General features: G+C 47.1%; 1 protein-coding gene across 1 annotated transcript in view; it reads left to right on the top strand.

Moving 5' to 3' along the window:
* LOC149334261 (cytochrome P450 4V2-like) overlaps positions 1 to 18,704 on the top strand; it is a 57,800-nt gene extending 39,096 nt beyond the window's left edge. The window contains exon 11 of the mRNA XM_089555101.1: positions 18,484 to 18,704. Within this exon, the coding sequence (XP_089411227.1) occupies positions 18,484 to 18,641 (158 nt within the window). The 3' untranslated portion in view covers positions 18,642 to 18,704. The remainder of the gene's footprint in view (positions 1 to 18,483) is intronic.
* The last annotated feature ends 2,047 nt before the right edge of the window (positions 18,705 to 20,751 follow it).

Here is a 20,751-nt window from a genome sequence, read left to right as displayed (position 1 = left end):
GCGGCGGCTATAGCATAGTGCTCTCGTGCAGTCGGCAGCGACGCTGATCTGTTCGCGGGGCCGCGGTTTCGAATCCCATTCTCTGCAGTACTTTTTTTCTTGATGATCTTGCGAAGGTCGCCCTCTGGGTGCAGCTTCCCTAAAACTCCATGAGCAGATTAGACGTTTTCAGGTAGTGCTTCCGAACTAAAAATTGCCCAACTTGCTGCCCACTGTAGGGACTGCAAAAGCTATACGCGCGCTTCATTGCGAAGCACAAGGAATCAGCGACTAGGCAGTTTAGTTAAGCATTTTTTATTTTAAAAAAATCGCGGTACCATTGACAAAAAAGGAGCTGACATGTCTGGCCAAGCGCATGACGATGGCAACATGTCGATTACCTAGCCATGGCTTTCCTGGTCTTTTCCATTGAACCTTGCTTCATTTACCACGCGAGACTGGGGCATTAAATTTTCACTTGTATCAGCGCCGTGTCTTTGCTTCTTTTCTTCTGTGTATCGTTTCGTGCTCCTTCGTTGCAAGAACACAAAACTGTCTTGTCGGATAAGCGGCTGGGCTTTAATTTCACGGATAATTTCACGGCGACGAAGGAGACATTTAGTACTGGACTTGTTGTCAGTATTAAGTCAGATCACAAGCAGCTTGTATTTACTTGGTCGCCTCAGCCGTGTTGCCTCCTGATGCATACCAACGCGTGCAAGGCCCGGGCTTTTCATTCAAATGAGTTTTATATTCTGGGGTTTCTGCTCGCAACCTTACACTGCACGGCTGTTTGCACTCATACAGGCGCTTTAAGAGACTCTACTTTCGGCTTGCCGCGTGTTTATTAGGCGCCCTATCTACATTGTGAACACATTCTTGAACTACAATGTAATCGGGTGCACAGTTTCTGCCGAGCGCACAGCTCATTCGACGACCTACTTGAAACCACATTTTTGATGCGCTGATAGTGCAGAACACCTCAAGGCAGTCTTGCCCGGCTTTTGTTTCTTACAGGGACAATGAGTACATCTTCATCATTACCATTATCATCCTCAGCCTGACTATGCCCACTGCAGGGCAAAGGCCTCTCCCATGTCTCCACAATTAACCCTGCCCTTTTGCAGTTGCGGCCACCGCATCCCCGCAAACTTCTTAATCTCATCCGCCCATCTAACTTTCTGCCGCCCCCCTGCTACGCTTGCCTTCTCTTGGAATCCATTCCGTTACCCTTAAGGACCAGCAGTTATCTTTCCTTCGCATTACATGCCCTGCCCAAGCCCATTTATTCCTCTTGATTTCAAATAGAATGTCATTAACCCGCGTTTGTTCCCTCACCCACTCCGCCCGCTTCCGGTCTCTTAACTTTACACCTATAATTTTTCTTTCCATAGCTCGCTGCGTTGTCCTTAACTTGAGCTGAACCCTCTTTGTTAGCCTTCACGTTTCTGGCCGATAGGTGAGTACTGGTAAGATAGGGCTTTATTCTTGAGGGATATTGGCAAACTGCCATTCATGATCTCAGAGAACCTGCCATATGTGCTCCACCCCGTTCTTATTCTTCTTGTGTTTTCTCTCTCATGATCCGGATCAGCATCAACGCTCACTACCTGCCCTAAGTAGACATATTTTCTTACTACTTCCAGTACCTTGCTACCAATAGTGAACTGCTGTTCTCTTGCTGGACTATATTGAACATTACTTTGGTTTTCTGCATGTTAATTTTTAGACCCACCATTCTGCTCTGCCTGTCTGACTCATTGATCGTGCCTTGCAGTTCATGTCACGAGTGACTTAGCAAGGCAATGTCATCAGCGAATCGTAAATTACTTAGGTATTCTCCATTAAATCTTATCCCGAACTCTTCCCATTTCAGGCCCCGGAATACCTCCTGTAAGCCGGCGGTGAATAGCATTAGCGAGATCGTGTCTCCCTGCCTGACGCCTTTCCTTATTGGGATTTTATTGCTGCCTTTATGGAGGACTATGGTAGCTGTGCAATCGTTATGTATAACTTTCAATATTTTGAGATAACACACTACTACACCGTGATTCCGCGATGCCTGCACGACAGTTGAGGTTTTCACTAATTCTAATGCTTCCTCGTAACCAATGAAGGCTATATATAGGGGTTGCTTATATTCTGCGCAGTTATATATCACCTGATTCATAACGTGAATAGGGTCTATTGTCGAGTATTCTTTACGAAAACCTGCCTGATCATTTGCTTGATTGAAGACTAAGGTTGTCCTGACTCTATTAGCGATTGTCGTAGTGTATACCTTGTAGGCAACGGACAGTAAGCTGACCGGTCTGCAATTTTTCAAGTCCTTGACGTCTCCTTTCTTAAGAATTAAGATAATGTTGGCGTTCTTCCAAGCTCCTGGTACGCTCGAGGTCACAAGGCATTGCGTATGCAGGCCGGCTAGTTTTTCTAGCCCAATCTCTCCTCCGTGCTTCAGCAAATCTGCTATTACCTGATCCTCACTAGCTGATTTCTCCCTTTTCATTGCTCCTAAGGTTTTTTCTACTTCCTCCTTCGCAGTATCAACTTCTTCTTTTCAGTAAAAATTGATTCCCTGGCTCCTACTGGCTGCGTTCACAATAGACCTCTCCACAAATTGCAGCGCCGCGCCATCCCCTAGCGGATCCGCGCAAAGCATGATGGGAGAAAGGAGCGGTCGCCGCCCGCGTCGTCTGCTGTCAAGCGTGTTGCTGTGTTGTGCCGCCGTGCTCAGGCGTTGTGCGTCTTCTCGTGCGCGCTGTAAATGTTGCACCGCACTGCTGTGGTGGTTATCTCTTAGCCTTTCTTCAATTATGTGGGGATTTTTTTAGACATTCGACATGTCTGCAGATTAGAATCGCGGTGGCGGTCAAAGGTGCTGCGTGCCCGGCTGTAGTAACAACACGAGAAAGGACATCAACATTTCATACCACGTATTCCCCAAGGACAAGAAGCTGAAGCTAGAATGGGTGCGCAGGATAAATCGGCAAGGTTCGCAAGGGCGATTTACCCTGTGGAAGCCTTCGAAACACCACAAAATATGTGGTACGCATTTCAACATTAGCGGGCGCAAGGGATGCATGGATCGTCTCTCCACGATCTTTCCACACCGAGTGTATGCGGAACGGACGCCTGCTGTGATTACGCAGAGCAATGGGCACATGCGAATCTCCAACTTCGGCTGGTGACCGGGGCAGAGGGCGTCGCGACTAGGTACGGCCAGAACGCCACAACCGGCAGCCTGAAGGCCGCCCACAATGCTGCTGCATAATTTTCGTTTTTTTTTTTTGGGGGGGGGGGGGGGCTTTAATGAATAAAGTTATTCACCACCACCATGGGCACATGAGCGGCGAGGGCTCTGTGTATACATGCATTGGGAGAACGCCGGTCTTGGCGTCTGCTGGTGCTCGGCTGGTTATACGTGGCCACGGAACGCAACATCCGACTGTGTCACGCTTACTGTGTCGACCAAGTGTGCCATGTTTAGCAAATAGCTCGTGTTCTGGCTAAGGGAGTGCTTGAAGATTATATATTACAGCAGTGAACATTTACCGCGTCAGCATGAAATTTCCCCAGGAGTGCGCCGATGAGGACAACTGCACACATACTGTTCTTTACATCGCTGCGTACGAACAGTTAGTACTCGTTTTCATGACATAAAACGCAATCGGCGCTTTAGTTCTATTAATCAACCTGCTTTCTTTTTTACCGGCTGTAGCCGTGCTTTTTTACGCAGTGCGATAATGTGTGGGAAGCGATGATGCGATCGCACGCCTGAGAAACGCTTAACCGCGGGCTGTTGACATCGCGCAGGACCGGCGCTTCTCGTTTTTTGTCCCGGCTTCCTCCGACGTGACCAGTACTTTATTTTAAACTACTTTATCCAGAAGTATGTTTGGCGACCGTTCGCTTTAATTGAAACGGCCTAACTTGTTATCCACAAGCTATAGCGACGGCGACGACTGCTGCTGGCCGTAAAGCACGGCTCGGCAGTCTGGGTCACACCGGCGTTTCACGTTCATCATATGCGTGCCCAGCAATGTAACCAATAATTAATTTCAGGTCACTATTGCCAAAACTACACTCGGTGACCATTTTCATTCGCTAAAGCTAGTGGTTCGCTCATCACAACCGCCGCAATTCCAGATCATATCCTACGAACTCGCTAGGCCTAGTCGTCGCGGAAGGGAAGGGAGTCGTCGTCGACTGAAATTAATTTGGCCAGCGCTTATCGCTGGTGACTGTTCAGGTGTGCACATGTGAAATATGTCCGTTCGTTTCGCTCATTTAGAAGCGCGAACATATTTGCACCGCCGCCTCATCACCGTGCTGTCGCTCAGCCGCCGACAAGGCTGACCGTCCGCCGATCGGATTCGTCGGTGTCGTTGGCCTGAAAAACGTGTCCCACTGCAATCATATTATAGTAAACTAGATATTTCACTATAATCACATGCTGCTGTTGACCGTGATAGTGTCGTTGTCGGACTAGTGTGACCGTCGTCATCGTTGTACACTCAAAACGAGCTGAGGCTTTCGAATGCGCTTGGAAAGTGTCGTGTAGCACCGCGCGCGTCCGTCGATTCCGAATGCCATTCCAAGTCTCGACTGCCATTCGACTCAGATGTCATTCGAACGTTCCCATGTAGCACAGGTATAAGAAACAGCGATGGCGACGAGATGGCAGAGGAAGGCTTTCCGGTGATCAGGCGCAGTCGGAGAGACGGACGAAAAGACGCGAGCGCGGCGCCGCGGGCGCCGCGGCGCTCCGTTTTCCCAGAGTGCTTTGCGCGGCCGCTTGGTGGCGAGGCGGAATTTGTGGAAAGGTCTATTCTGCAGGAGCGAGAGACGGAATTGTTGTGTAGAAATTTAAAATTAAAAACCTTGCCGATCGTCGACTCCAACTAGCGGCGTCTTTGCGGAGAAGGACGGGTTGCCTCAATTTTAAAGTGAGTGGCGGTTGAGCGTAGACTCCAGGACTCGCGCCCGAACATTGCTGTCGACGGACGCATTTTACTCGGAAAATTCGTCGTTGATGGCGACACATGTATTTCGATTTTTGGTATATCCTTGCTTAGCAACCTTCCATTTGTGGTGAGCGCTGAGACTTCGCAACTAGAACGCGGCTCTTTTTGGATGCACGACAAACAGTATTTGTCGTCAGCGTCTCTTTATGGAAGGTGTTATTTGGAAGGCAACCTACGAGGTACCTAAGGACGCCAGCGCTGAAACGCACTTCAATAGGTGCAGCTGTAACTGCCACGTTAACTTGTTAGATGGGGTCGGCGTAGCGTCATCCCTTTAGTTACCTCGATGAATATCAGCTTGGCGCAACGTGGGCACGCATCGCAGTACCTTAGTCTTTACACAGCATGCGGCAACAGGGCACACTGGTTATACAGTGCCAGGGGAAAATAAATTGGTTATCAGGAAAGGGAAGACACAGTAAGTGTCTCACTCTTCATGGACACCACACATGTCCTGTGAAGGGAGAGATTAACGAGAAAGTGAAAGAAGGCACAGATAAAGAGAGTCAGTAGTGGACGCGTAGCTTGTTGGGCCAGTTAGTGCATGGTACTGCGGAAAGAAAAGAGCAGAAATGACGAATTGAGGCCTGCTGTGATTCCCTAATGCACAAAGTCTCACATGGAATAAAAAGGTGGCAATGAAATACGGTGCCGACGTTGCGTTTTCAGCATCCACAAAACTTTCGTCATTAAGTGCCCGTATCTTTACGAAGAGAACGAAAAAAGATACTAAAGCAAAACATCAAATAATTTCCACCAAATGTACAACCATCGCCTATCAACCAGTCTGGCCGGTATCGGCCAGACTAGCCCATGCATTAATTACAGGTTAGGACAGCATCACCCATCACTGCAACCGGATAATACGGCCAACCTCCCAAAACATTGCAACGATTATCAAAACTGGACTCCCCTGTTCAGCAATGTGAAAATCATCGGCTCATGCAAAACGCAATTTGAACGCGAATTCTTGGAAGCTTGCAAAATAAAATATTTAGTCACTGATTGCGTTAGCGATATATCAATGAAACTTCCTTCTAAAGAATACCGATCCATGAACGGCACGTAGTCTCCATGCGCAAGTTAGCAGTATTTTTATTCACTGACCTTTCCACTTTTTTGGCTTTTTTATCCACATTGCCTGCTTGCGCATGTCCGCCCTGGGGCGCTATGCTGGAAGGCCGGAGTTTGCTGAAACTCGGAATCTTCCCGAGCTCTGGCGACGCCCTCAGATGAGTGAACTAATTGTAGCAAGACAAAATCCCACCCTCGTCACGCCTCCAACTTCATTGGGTTATCTGGATATATTCCGTGCTTTATCATCACATCGGCGCCACCGCATGGGCTTCTTGGGCGGTCTACAAAGAGCGGGTCACGTGAGCCAACCGCCGGTGCACTTTTCATTTGTGTGTCGCTCCACCAAGTGCACTGCGTGTGCAATTAGACAAACGAGGTTTGTTGAATTTTATAATGCACTTAGTAAACCTTTATACGCATTTTATAGTGTGCAAGATTTGGATTTAAAGCGCTTTAGAGTGATTCATGCATTATTAAATTTTGCTTTGTACCGCGAGGGAACGCTACCAACGCTACGGCCCCGTCATCAGCTGACTGCCAATGGCGACGAGGTACATGTGCAACGCTGTGAAGGCTGTGGAAGTAGTCCGCCAAAAAAATAGAGAAGTGTATCACTCCGTGCTGTTCTGTGGCCGTGTGGTCTAACGCGTCGCTCCGGAGAGTCGACAGGCAATGGGAGTGCGTGGGTTCAAATCCCGCATGATGAAACTTTTTTTTTCACCGCAAGTTGAATTTCGCGTGACTTGAATGAGAAAACTCGTTTTGTTCAGAATCGCTTGAATATTATGCCGCGTTTTGAAATGAACTGCATGCATCTGCTCATTTGATGCATACCGCGTTAATGTGAGCTGCCCGAAAATCGTTGTCTTGTCAGTGAGCTCGCAGCGGCTTTTGGTCAGCAGTGGCGGTTTTCTTCTCGATTCTGCAGCATTGTGACTATACTTTTTAGATGCACTGAGCGAGAGGTTTGTGCGAAAGATGACATTCATTCGTCGGGATTAATTAATTAGCACAGTGGTGAGTGCTCTGCAGTGGCCCGATTAGCAAGTGGCCGTCTACAACTTTCGATTTCGCCGTTGCCGAGGAGCCCACTTTTTTGTGGGCCTCTCTTAAGGTACCTGGCATGTTATGAATTGTTCTGTGCAAACGGTTAGCGGCTGATCCAGTCTTCGCCAAAAGAGTCTGGGTTCGACTTTGGCACTGTTCTGTAAAGTAGCCCAAAGGACTTGGCGAGAACAATTATATTTTAGTGATTCCAAAGTTCAGAAGCAAGATGTCTGTTAATTTAGAATGCTGGTTTATCATGCAGGAGCGCAGAAAACATGTTCTAGACTTCTTAATCGCCTATTTTCCTATTTTATATGTGTCACAATCTTGTGCATATCTGCAATTCTTTTGTTTTTGTTAAGTTATCTTTCGTTCTTAAGCAAAGCGTGTTTACCTTTGTCATTGAAGAGAGCTCTATACCTTGGCTATTATATGCGGCAAAAGAGCAGTATATTTAAAGTGACTGGTCAAATTATTTTTACACACACCACCTCGATATGCCCTGTTTTCCCATGTTAAGTGTTAAATTTTGAACATAGTGTTGATTCACACAGTGACAGAAAATAATACTGCCTCAAGAGTCAGCTTGGCTCGGTTTCCCGGCTCTCCGAGAAGAGTAGCAGCTGCTCAGGCAGGATTTTCATGCAGCCAGGTAAAAAGAGTTCCAATCTGTGAGGGCGTCAAGTAAGAATGCAGAAAAAGTTGTACAACGCCAGGAAAAAATATTTCGAAAGAGCAAATAATAAATGAGACAGGAAAATGAAGAATGCTGACCCGGCAGTGTTTGCGAGAAATGGTTTATTCTGGAAACAGCCAGTGGCATGGATCACAGTGCATACAAATTAAAGGACACGTGCAGTGGATGTACACCAACAGACAATCAGTCAAGTGCGCCAAAATTGGAAAAAAAAATGTGGAGCCATCGAACAACACTATTTGATAAAACGAAAACCTGACCAATGTACTAACAAAGACATGACTCGTAACAAATTCACACTCAACTGAGCAAGAGCCAGCTTGAAATCATTCACTCCTCCGAAAAATTAAGGACAAAACATGCAGTACTGGCTACCTCAACACTGGCACTGCATAACATGTCAAAACGACCAGAGATTGACAGTAATGCAAGACAACACCAAACCAATTAATTCTTTTCAGGACATGAAGATCAGGCACCCATACATACCATTCCCAGCCCTCACACACAAAATGAGGACAATGCCTAGTGGTTTGTGAATGTTCCAACTTTTTGAACAGCATAATTGAATAAATTTCTGTTCAGTTAGTCGAACGAATCAAACAGTATATGTTCAAAATTATTTTAAATGAATTCAATTTGCTCTCAAATTTTCAGATACTTTTCGAATAATTGACACAACATTTGACTAAGCTCCACTGTATTTTTCTGCAATTAATCTTCCAAAAACTGCACACATTGACGACGTGTACCAGTATACGTATTCTAATTGTAAAAAGTACTATTTGCACTACCTTGCAAATTCTACTTCTATACAGACACTATTAACAAGATCACCTCACCACCTACACCCGATACAATTTGATGCAATGAATTGCAATGATGCAATGATTTTAATGGAAATGTTACAATTTTTGATGGAAATGTTATAATTTCCTCGGTAGGCTGATCAACACACACACCCACATGCACACATATTTCACATTTCCACCCGCACACGCACAAACGTGATCACAGCAAGCCGATGAGTCCTCTCTCTTTCCTCGGTAGCATATGTATTACACATCCATTCGAAGTCAGACAAGTTCCTCGATGCCACTCATATCTTCATCACTGGAATCAGTGCTCGACTCATCAGAGGAGGAGCTGCACGAGTCTGAAATGCTGAAGACAACCGATTCAATTTCAGCGTCAACAATCATATCGCGTTGCCATGCTTCAGCCTCAACTTGCTCCACATGAACACAACAGTTTTGCAAGTTTTCCTGGCTTACAGACGCCAGTGCTTCCGGCAGGAGCTTTTCGCACTTCAGCCAAAGTGAAACATTTATTGCGACTATGAATATTGCATAAGAATGCAATCTGCCAAGTGACACAAATGCTACCGTTTAAAAACCCATTAAAATGCATGCATGAAATAGTTGGAAAAATCCATGCACTTATTACATGCGCAAACATGAAGTAAAACAAAAAAATATCTACACAATTTGTAAAACTGCTCAGTTACTGATAAACGGAAGCGGTTTTTGAGATTTAATGCCCCAAAGTAACTCAAGCGATGAGGCATGCCATGGTGAAGGGCTGCCAATAACTTCGACCATATGGGGTTCCTTAACATCCACTGACACTGCACAGTACACGGACCACTATCACTAATAAATGGGAGAACATTAGATTAACCATGACATGCATGAAAGCAAAAACAGAGCATTCTTACAACCATTGTGTTCAATGCATAATGTGCCTTCCTCGTGAAATAGTTGGCCTTCACCATGTCAGGGCTGGACTTTGAAGGGGCCTTTACGCCAATGTAGGTCCCGTCGACGCATCCCACGACGTCTGTTATGCCGCCGCGCAGAAGGAAACGCTCCTTAACATACGCACGCTCCCCCGCAGTCGTGGAAAAAGCGAGCCACCGCTTCTGCACAGCCGCGTCGATAAGCGCGTCGGAGACGTTCCTCACACAGCGGCTCACAGAGCTTTGGTGGCGTCCAATAAAGCGGTCTGCGCCGGCGCTCCCTCGGAAGCTCCCGGTTCGCGAAGAACCGGAGGGCGCAGAGGACTTGCTCTTCGACCGAAAGCGAATGAGGCCCGGTACGCACTCTCCGCAGGCGTGGGTCGTCGCCTAACTCTTTACACAGCCATCGTACCGATATTTTGGAGAGGCGAAAATGTCGCTGGAATTCGTCGTCGGCCATGGCAGTAAACGGGTCCAGCCGGCCGTACTGACATTTGCCATCAGAGGAAGCGATGACCGAGGCTGCTGCTGCTGCCGCCATGACAGTCCCGAGATGAATTCGGGGCACTTCACCGTTCACGAGTTTAGCTCCGAGTTCACCTGTCAATCAAAACCATTAGTCACGCCCCCGGCGTGCCGTACATAAATTATAGGCTTATGTGCTATGGGTGGGCCACTCCCAACATCCCTGCCGGCTACAGGTATGCAGCGCGGCTGTGCTGATTGCTGACAGACATCGACGATGTTGACCATCGACATATAACAGGCAAAACGAACGTCATCGCTGATTAATCTAAGCACCTGTGCGAAGGACCCGCAACGTGGCGACAGCCGCCTATTTCTTCGCTCGCATTCCAAGATTGCAACAACATTATAGCCTGTTGAAACCACGTAAGACACAGCACAACGCTGACGGCGCGTCACACCTGCTTGCAAGGCGTCAAACACGGAGCGCGACGACGAAACGGTGCTTGGAGCACGTCCTGCTCCAACAACATCGCATCACAGGTGTTTGACTTGGCCGTCCTTTCATCGGTGATAAAGGTCAGCATCAATGTGTCAAACACATCCGGGATCGACAAACGGTCGCTGCTCCATACCCAGTGCAATAAAAAGTTTGCAATTTCCAGCACGCAAGCTTTGCGTACTTCACAACCGGAACACCTTTCTCTGTTATAAGTCCGCTTCCATTGTTACAAACAGGATCCCTCATCTGCCCGAACGATATTATTGCGATGTCACTGCGCTATACAACGGCGATCGACGTTAGCGACAAAACCAGTCCGCAAAACCTTGAAGTGCGCGACGTAAACAAATACAACGCAGATACGCGCGCCACCACCTTCACAGCTTTTAGTCAGCGTCTGATGACATAGGATGAGTTGTGTAGCTGGGTGGCACGCTCTTCGCATCCGCAGTGCACTAAAGAGGCGTCACACACAACAGACATACGTAATGAACCATTGAATACAGCCAAACAGCAATTTTTTTCTCACACCGCATCACAGCCGCTCGCACGGCCAATTTCTACCGCTGAGATTCGCCAAGGGCGTACTAAACGCAATGGCTGGCCTTAGCGGGGTGCGGCAGTGGCCGTAGCAGCGGAGAACAACACCTGGGGTCACTGCAGAGAGCAGCAGTGACGCGGGGGTGCAGTGCAGTTCAGTTTTTTGCTTTTGTGTATTATGCAAGCCAGAAGATGCCTGACTGTTATATTTTGATATAAGACACAATAAAATATTTTATCGCAATGGCCGAAAAATAAGACATATTCAGCGTGTAGTAGTTGCCCAGTCTTTCCAGTCGAAGGCAGCGCTACAGGCGGCGTGTCAGCGCAGGAGCGCTCTCGTTTTCGGCACGGTGGGCTGCCGCTCTAGTTCGAATGCAAGCCACGCCGCAAGCAATGGCCTCACTATCGCCACTAGCGGCAGAAAGTGTCAAATCTTTGTTAATTTCCTGAAGCTATGCTTTTCAACAACGCTTCAATGCATTCAGATTTTAAAATACATTTCGAAATGAACAAAATGTTCATAATATTATCTGTTGCCTTTTAACGTATTCGAGAGAAGAGAAAGGGTTGATACAAGAGTGCACCTAGTGCGCACTGTTCGTCTTCGGAAATAGAGAGACAGATAGAGCCTGAAAGCGAAGTCACGCCTTTGACGCGCCCAAAAAGGCGTGTCAAACAGCTAGCGGCGAGTGTGCAGATAGATAGCAGAGAAGTCACGATTTCGCGATTGCTGATATGGCGCTGATAACTTCAGGTAGCGCTGCGGCCTGGTATTGCGCAGTGTATTGTGTTTGAAATGTGAAACAGTCGCGTAGGGTGCGCTTGTATCGCCTTTACGTGGCTTTATCTCTACATTTTATTGTCCGCTGCCTGCGCACGTTCCGCGCTATCTTCATTCACTGACTGCCGTCATCGCAAACTCGGATGAAACTCGGGCGAGCGCCAAACTCGGGCCTTCCGGCATAGCGCCCCTCCTCTACTCGATTCTAGACCGAGTAAAATTTTCAGTTGGGTTTCCAGCACCATCCCTGTGAATTCGTTCTTTTGTGCACGCATCCTGTTCTGTTCGTTTCTTTCCTCAGTAGTGGACGACTGCGGAATAATTTAGGCCGCCTGGGGGTCTGTAATGTGCATTGACATGCCACAGAACATGACCGCGTTTTGCGCAGGAAAACGCGGGGTAAAAAAATTCAAAATTGGCTTCCGGCTCAATAATGCGCTCGTCTACTGACCCGAAGTTCCCGGGTCTGAACCCAACCACGGTGGCCGCGTTACGATGGAGGCGAAGCGCAAAAGGCGCCGCTATGGCGCCTTTTAACGTCAGTGGACGTTAAAGTTCCCCAGGTGGTCGAAATTATTCCGGAGACCTCCACTACGGCAACTCTTTATTTCTTCCTTTCTTCTCTCACTCCCTCTTTTAACCCTTCCTTTATTGCGCAGTTCGGGGGTCCACTGAGATATGTGAGACAGTTTCCATGTCATTTATTTTCCTCAAAAACCGATTTTCATTTTTCTAGAAAGAAAATGGCTGAGTAACGGTCTCACTACCAGGAGGACACCTCAATTATACCGTGGTGGAAGGGAGCAAACAGGGTCTGATAGAAGAAAAAAGAAACGAGGTACGGAGTACAGGGCTCCGAAATAAATTTAACCACGTGGAGATTATCAATGTTCACTGACACGAGCACCTTTTGGGTTTCGCCTCCGTCACAACGCTCCGCCGACGAGGCGCGCTGCAGCTGAAATAACGAAAAGAAAGAGGAAAGGATGAGGCCTCTCATTGTAGATAGATAGATATGTTTATCTGAGTGCGTCTCGACAGCCAAGTGTCCTAAACGAGCGCACACTAGGTCAGATACATCAGAATGACCACTTAAAAACATTTAAAACCAGGCAGGAGAACAACAATTAGGCAAACATATCCGTGTCAATAAACGTTTTGTTCTACAGGATTTGTTAACGAGTAATTGGAAAGATGGAGTGCCAATCGGGATAAAATGTGTCAAAACATTTTGTGACTTTTTCATGCGGCACACGAAAATTCAGGGACATTAGTAAGGTCCCACAGTTAATGGAACCACGCATGACTTTTTGCACGAACCGCATGTCACGTATGAGTCGCCTGTCGCCAAGGGTACATATATTGTGGTCTGCCAAGAGAGAATCATAGTCGTAGAAATGACGGCAACCAATATGTCTAGTACTATACATAGCAGCTCGTGCAGGTCACGTGACCTCATCGCAGCACGGGGTAGTGAGCACGTGCTCCAAATTTGAAACGTTATCGTGAGCCAACATCAGCGCTTTACGGCCATGCATACGGCAGGCAGTCAGTGTCGCTCTCGGGATGCTGCACGTATAGACAAAGGTCACAGCCCGCAAACATGCCGCGGGGGGCACATGGACGGAAGAGCTCTGAACTCTGGCCACAAACGCAATGCGCTGCGAGGATCCTAACATCTCAAGATCCGAAACGTACGGGCCAGCGATGTAAGTGCAAAACGGCGTAGGCGAGGAATTTCAGCTGAACGTTCCCGTGAAGCTCTCTTTGAAATCCCCTTTTTGGTGGCAACTGTGCTGTGAGCTTTTGTTTTCTTTGCCTTCAATTCTGAACCCCCTTTTCGTCAGTCGACACTACGCAGGCAGGCTTTATTGAGTGCTTTCAGATTTTAAAACGGCATGTAGTTCTGAAAATATATTTCAAAACAATGCGAGCCACTAATATAATTCTCTTGAGCCTCAATGTCCATTACACCGCAAATGAAGTAATATCTGAAGGCTTGATAAAACTAAAGCCGCACAGCATTGTTCTTTCGTAAAATTTTCACAACTGCTATTGACACACCGCAAGTCGATAGTGAAATTCAATTCAATTCAATTCAATCTTTTTTCTATGAAAAGAGGAGCTGAGGCGAAAGGATGACTTGCCTGACGAAGGCCTCAGCACCCATACACAGTTAACAATGGAGTGGCAAAAAATAAAACATGTGAAACAACCTTACTTGCAATGCAAGTTAGGAAAAAAAGAGGATATATATGAATGTTGTAGCCGAAGAATGCACAAAAAACAAATTGCAGCACACACTTTTCTACATAAAGTTCACAGAACAGGCAACAAAACCAAGATTTACTCGTCAGACTACATAATCATCAAACAAAGTAGCATGATTCACAGAATAAACACAGTAACTGTAAGGAAATCTCGAGTGAAGTATTATGGAAACTGAATGTTGCTGCTTATTAAGTAATGTTAATTGTCTTATTGGACCGCGATGTGGAAGAATTGAAGTCAAGATGTGGCGGTAAATTATTTATGGCGGTAGGAACTTGGTAGCGTAGTGTCTGTTTACCTTAATTGGACCGAATTTTAGGAACCAGTTTTCTTTGCTTTCGGAAGTGGTACGTGGAAGAATTATCAGGAATGGAAGCGTATAGTCGGCTTTTGTGAATATTTTGAAATAGTCGGAAGAAGTCGACGCATGAATGCTAATAAGGTCTTTTTGCGGAGCTTGATGTGGCACGAGAACTTATTTCAGTTTATATTTCAACGCTAAGCCAAGGGGCGTACATTTTAGCATGTATCAACAGTTGAAGGTTGCACGACGATATGGCTACACTGCCGCGACCATATTGGTTCCAGACAGAAGTTCAAACATCCTTGCTCCACGCGAAACATTTTCATATCCCAAATTTGTGTTATCTGTTTCACTAGTCTTTTGTATCAGTGTGTACAGACTTGAAGGAATAATAAAAATCCCTCACAGAAAGGAAGCTCTCCGCGACATTCGCTTTGAAATCTCACTTGTTTGTAATTTAGTGAACGGTGCAGAATTCGCGCTATAGCATTCACCGACTATGGCGATCAGGATAAGCGATCGTGTGAAATCACAAAACGCACCATTCGCGTGCTTTAACGGCTTTGGCTCGCTCCCGTTCAATGCTCCTGTTACTTCCCGAGCTGGGGCTACGTTCGGGAAACCCAGAAAGGCAGGGATCTAGCCAGAGAAGCTGATCGTGGAAGGCTCACCCTCATCACTGACCACACCTAACCCACGCGAGTGGGGAACAGCATCAACCGAGATTCGTGCCCAGACTTATCATTTGTCAGAGGGGTAAGGCACGCAAGATGGCAAAACGACGGCGAAACTCTAGGCAGTGACCACTGCATCTTGCGCATCCATATAGAAATCCTCCCGATCAGGAGACAACATGGCCAGGCTAGACTGACAGACTGGGAAGCCTATAGGAATTTCAGGGCACAGTCTGAAGACGCTGAGATCACCGACATAAAAGGCTGGGTCGCAAGAATCAAGACAGACTAGCAAAAACTAACCCGAAAGGTTGCCCTCACTACCAACACACCCGAGGTGGACAAACATCTGTTACACCTTTGGGACGCCAGACAGGCCTACTAAAAAGGTGGAAAAGGCAAAAGCATAACAGGTGGCTCAAGCGTAAGATTGCTGAGGTCACCAGACAAGCCGAAGAATATGCGACGGAGCTCTCGAGGCGCGACTGGAACCAAAAATGCAACGAACTGCAGGGGACTCTAGGTTGGGCCAAGACATGGGCCTTGCTAAGGGCTCTCATAGACTCAACCACGACAAAATCCGAAACATGTAAGACGACCCAAAGGATCGCGCACCAGTTCCAAGGCACTGTCGAGGAAATGCTACAGAACATCAAGCAGCGTTATATCGGCAATGCATCACACGCCGAAAGCAGCTTGGCATACACGGGCGAAGCGAATCCCGCTCTGGACGAACCCCTTACCATAGAAGAAGTCAGACACGCTGTGATGTCCGCCACAAAGAACACAACACCAGGACAGGATGGCATCACCAATCCCATGATAAGGAATCTGGATGACAATTCAATAAAAAGATTCACGGAATTCATCAATAAACACTGGGAACAGGGTACCCTTGCGGACGACTGGCGACATGCTGAAATAGTGATGATTCCGAAGTCCGGAAAGACTCCAAACCTGGAAAATCTTAGACCCATTTCCTTAAGATCATGCTTGGGAAAAGTGTACGAGAGAGTTGTGCATCACATGTTGCAGGCCCACCGTGAGGACAACGAACTCATGCCGCACACTATGTTTGGATTTCGAAAATACCTATCAACATAAGACGTTCTCCTGCAGAACAAGGAGGAGGTGCTTACTACCGTCCCAAAATAGGGACCAAACATCTTGCTCGCTCTCGATCTTGAAGCGGCCTTCGACAACGTCAGTCAGAGCGCTGTGCTGGAGGGGCTGAGCAAAGTGGTGTGCGGGCAGAGAGTATTCAACTATGTGAAAGCCTTTCTGACTAACCGAACCGCTACCATTGGAATAGGAGGCATCAGGACTGACACCTTCAACACCCCTGGAAAAGGAACACCGCAAGGCTCTGTGCTATCACCTATGCTTTTTAATATTGCAATGATTGCTTTAGCAAGGGCGCTCGAAGAAATTGAAGGAATCAGGGATGCCATGTACGCAGATGATATCACAATCCGGGTGACAAGGGAATCTTTAGCAGAAAAACTGTGGACTTGCCCGACACTGTGGACTTGCATGCTCCCCTGAAAAATCCGAGGTGCTCAGAGTCTGCAGACAAGGGTATGATCTGCAAAACTCCATAGATATCTACATAGGGGAAACCAAGGTTCCGGAGTACCGAAAGTTAGGATCCTCGGCATGTGGATCTAAAGCAACCATCGTATTGATCACACGATCAGACAGCTAGCAAATACCACAGCACAGATCACCAGGATGATTGCAAGAATTTCCAACAGAAGAAGAGGTGGGAAGGAGGAAGACACATGTAGGCTAGTACAGGCCCTCGTGGTCAGTAGGATCTTATACGGCGTCCCCTTCCAAACACCGCTCGAGCAAGAAAAGGAGCAGTTAGAGGCAATTCTTAGAAAAGCATACAAATGCGCTCTCGTACTGCCGGTCAACACTTCGACGGAAAAATTCCTTAAACTGGGCATAAACAACACAGTACAAGAACATATCGAGGCCCACCTTCTCGCGCAGAAAACAAGACTGATGCTGTCCGAAACAGGCAGAAACACGCTGCGATTGCTGGGCATGAGGGACGCTTTGAAAGAAATCAATAGCACAGCGAGCGTTCCAAATGAAATCAGGAGGATCATTGAGATCAGTCTCATTACAAAAAAAAAAAACATGCATCCAGATATACAAAAGGCGAGAAGAAAGGCAAGATCCGAATTACACGAAAGAAGCTTCGCCGGGGAAAAGACGAATTATACGTTGACGCAATCACATACAGACAGTGATACGGCTCGGTAGCCAGCGTGGTGGATCACCAGCTCAGGGAAATCAACTACGCTTCGATAAAAACCAACAACATCCTCGAGGCTGAGGAAGCAGCAATTGCACTCGCCATCCCCCAGCAGAGTGACCAGCCCCATGCACACATCATTACAGACTCGCAACAGGCGTGCAGAAGATACAGCAGTGGACGCATATCCACTGCAGCCATTCACATACTCAAGGGGAGGACAATCACCTTTACGAGATTCTTCATCACGTGGACATCAGGCCATGAGGCTGTCAAAGGTAACCAACGTGCGGACGCCAACGCCCGAGAATACGCCAACCGGGAGGCGCACACCGAAGGGGAACTAGACGCAGTCACTAGACGGTATTTAGCCTTCTTAGAACACCAACGAGCCCTCCTGAGGACCTATCCTTCCACTCCACAAAGACCTCAGTAGAGAGCAGTCGGTTGCCTGGAGACAACCGCAGACTAATACATACCCCAATCTGAGTTTACTCAGCAAAATCTGTCCTTCCACAAATGCCAACATATTGCCCGCTGTGCGGTGAACCCCCAACGCTTTACCACGTTGCATGGGCCTGTCATAAAATGCAGGCAGCGCCGATAAACAACACACCAATACCGGAGCAGTGGGAGACTGCGCTGTCCAGCTCGAAGCCTGAAGAGCAGCTCAAACTGATCAACAGGGCACGCAAGACTGCAAAGGCCGCTGGGGCCCTGAACTGAGGGCTCCACCTACGCTGCGAGAAAGAATCCTTACAGCCTTGTACAATAAAGTTTTTCAATCAGTCATTCATTCCCCTTGAGGAAAACCTATTTTGTTTGAGGAAAGTTCTGCACCTCTCTTCTGCTCAATTATAAACCAGACAGGAACGCAGTATGCATGTGAAAACTAGCTGCGTCACTGTTTTTTTTTTAATTACAGATTGAAAATTTCGCACAGCTTTGAGATCAGTGTCCCGGTTGTTGTTGCTTTCTCTGAAACGATGGCACATACCCACGGTGGGGGATTGGCCAGTGCCACTCTCGTGTTGTACTACAAGTCTTTCTCTGTACGCGCTTGTACGTGTCTGCTGCTCTTAAGTCGCATCTTTTTCTTCGCTGCGTTCCAGGTCAGAGGTTCGCGCTGGCCGAGGAGAAGATCGTGGTGGCCAACATCCTCCGTCGCTTTCGCGTCCGGTCGCTTGACCAGCGCGACCAGGTGGCGCTCTCGTTGGAAATAGTGCTCCGGCCACACACGGGGCTGAGGGTCAAGTTCACGCCGCGGTGAAGCCACGGCTGGAGAGCGGCTTCGAAAGGCGCCTGGATCTTGCTGCTGGCTTAGTTAATAAATTTCTTTGAAAAGTGCAAGGGGAACAAAGGAACACAACAAATGACAGTCACAAGCTTATACTAACAGCGCCTTCTCCTCTCTTTCTTTGTGCACGCGAAACACGATAAGATTTATTTTACCCGATTCGTCTTTACCATTCTGATAGTAAATGATTTTGCAGCTGTATCAACTACACTTGAGCCCCTTAATTCTAGTGTTGAAAACTGATGTCCCATGTGCTCAAGGCGGCTTTAAAATCTTGGGGTTTAGATAACCTATACGTGCTAGTAAGAGGACTGTGGCTTGAGTTTAATATGCACGCCATTACTACAAGGCAGAAACGCCATGCGGTAATTGCTGCTGTTTTATTTGTCGAAAACGTGTGCGGGTACAGCGCTGTGAACAAACGAAGGTCATATGCAAAAGGCCTCGGCAGTTCAAAGGATCATCTGCGGTTATCTCATGGCAAGGAATATGATAAATGCATCTTCGCTTCGCAAAGAAACAGCGAAGTGTTATCATACCTGTACTTCTAATATTTACATGGCATGCATCAAAAATTACTCCTTTTTTATACGTAGGAGCTAGCACGTGGCATATGCTACAGAAATATCGAGGAGGGAGGGAAAACAACGAGTAACGCTGATGGCACGCAAAAAAGAGGCAGAATCTCAAAGCATTATGGTGGTTATTCGCCGATTTTTTTGTACTCCTCATTTACGCTCAAGAACTGTGTTTTTGCGTACATATATCTTGTTTTGAACCCCACACTAGCCTCTGGCTATGGGGTCGAACAGTGCTTGATAATTTTTATGGCACAATTATAAACAAATAAAATCAAAATGCAAACCAAAAAGCAGAGAGGGAAGACAGACGTGCTATCCAGTTCCGAATAGCGACTGATTACAAAGGCTTCTCAAACCGGGAGGCAGCCATGCACACCATCTCTCTTTCCTCTCCTAATACTGGTTTGCATTTAATCTATATATCGCGCAGATATCTCCCGGCTATCAGCGGACTGACGCGGTGAAAGCGGAGACATGTTCAGCAGCCAAAGGCCATATACTCAGTACCCACGTGTGCCTCGAACGTTCTTTAAGCCTTAATATTATGCATGCGCTAAGCCTTTCCTACAGCCGTGTTTTCTGAAGATTCATTTCTTTCTTTCACACATCCCATGACAGCGATTGCGCTAAAGGAAATGGCAAGTGGGAAGAAAACTGCCCATCAAACACGCGACAGTCTGGTCGCATTGCCGCCGCATTGTCGGGTCGAGTCAAAACTACCACGGTGCGCATTTCGCCGCGATGTCGGCGCCCAGTTTTTTTGCTTAAGCTGAATTAGGACCAACAAGACTTCTCAGGTGCATCAGACGTGTCATCGTGCGCCGCCATTCGTCGGCGGAGCTCTTGGTTACCTATACGAAGTGCCTTCTCTTGCTGACAGTTTCAAGGTGAGCGTAGCGCGAACGTAGTTGTTTGTTGCAAAAAAAGTTCACCTTTACGATACTATGTACTACATGTAATACGTATAAAAGACAAAAAATATTTTTTTTTACGAATGGTAAGCTCTGGTGGCAATGGAAATTGTTTGTGCCAAATCGAGCGGCTCTGTTCCTAATTCTGTCATGCATTTTAATAAGCCGATCAGTGCACGGTGGTCAATAATCAACTGAAGAGTTGAGCGAGGAAAAACATGCTTAGCATGGTGTTCCTCCAGCTTATATGTTCAAGCTTAATAGTAGGTTGCTAAACTTGGGCATCCGAAATCAAGAACAGATGCTCCCTTATTGCTGAATGGTTATGATGCGTATTTCACCAGTCCAATAACATGAGGAGAGAGTGTTTTAGAGGTTGGTTTACCTTGGCTTTAGATACCATGAGTCAGTATGTTCCGAATAATTTACTAACTAATCTTCGTCGTGAACGGCGCTTTAACCGAACCGATTTCCAGTTTAAAATATCTACAGCTCCTCTACCTTGGTAAACTCTGGGGAACATCTTCCGGGAACCGATGCGAACCTCAGGACGTGAACGAAGCCGATCACGAAACCCGGCATGAACCCGAA

The sequence above is a fragment of the Amblyomma mixtum genome, chromosome 8, assembly GCF_055824585.1.
Source record: "Amblyomma mixtum isolate Tamu chromosome 8, ASM5582458v1, whole genome shotgun sequence".
Classification (NCBI taxonomy): Eukaryota; Metazoa; Arthropoda; class Arachnida; order Ixodida; family Ixodidae; genus Amblyomma; species Amblyomma mixtum.
The sequence above is the reverse complement of the archived record's forward strand: the minus strand, read 5'-3'. Positions and strand labels throughout refer to the sequence as shown.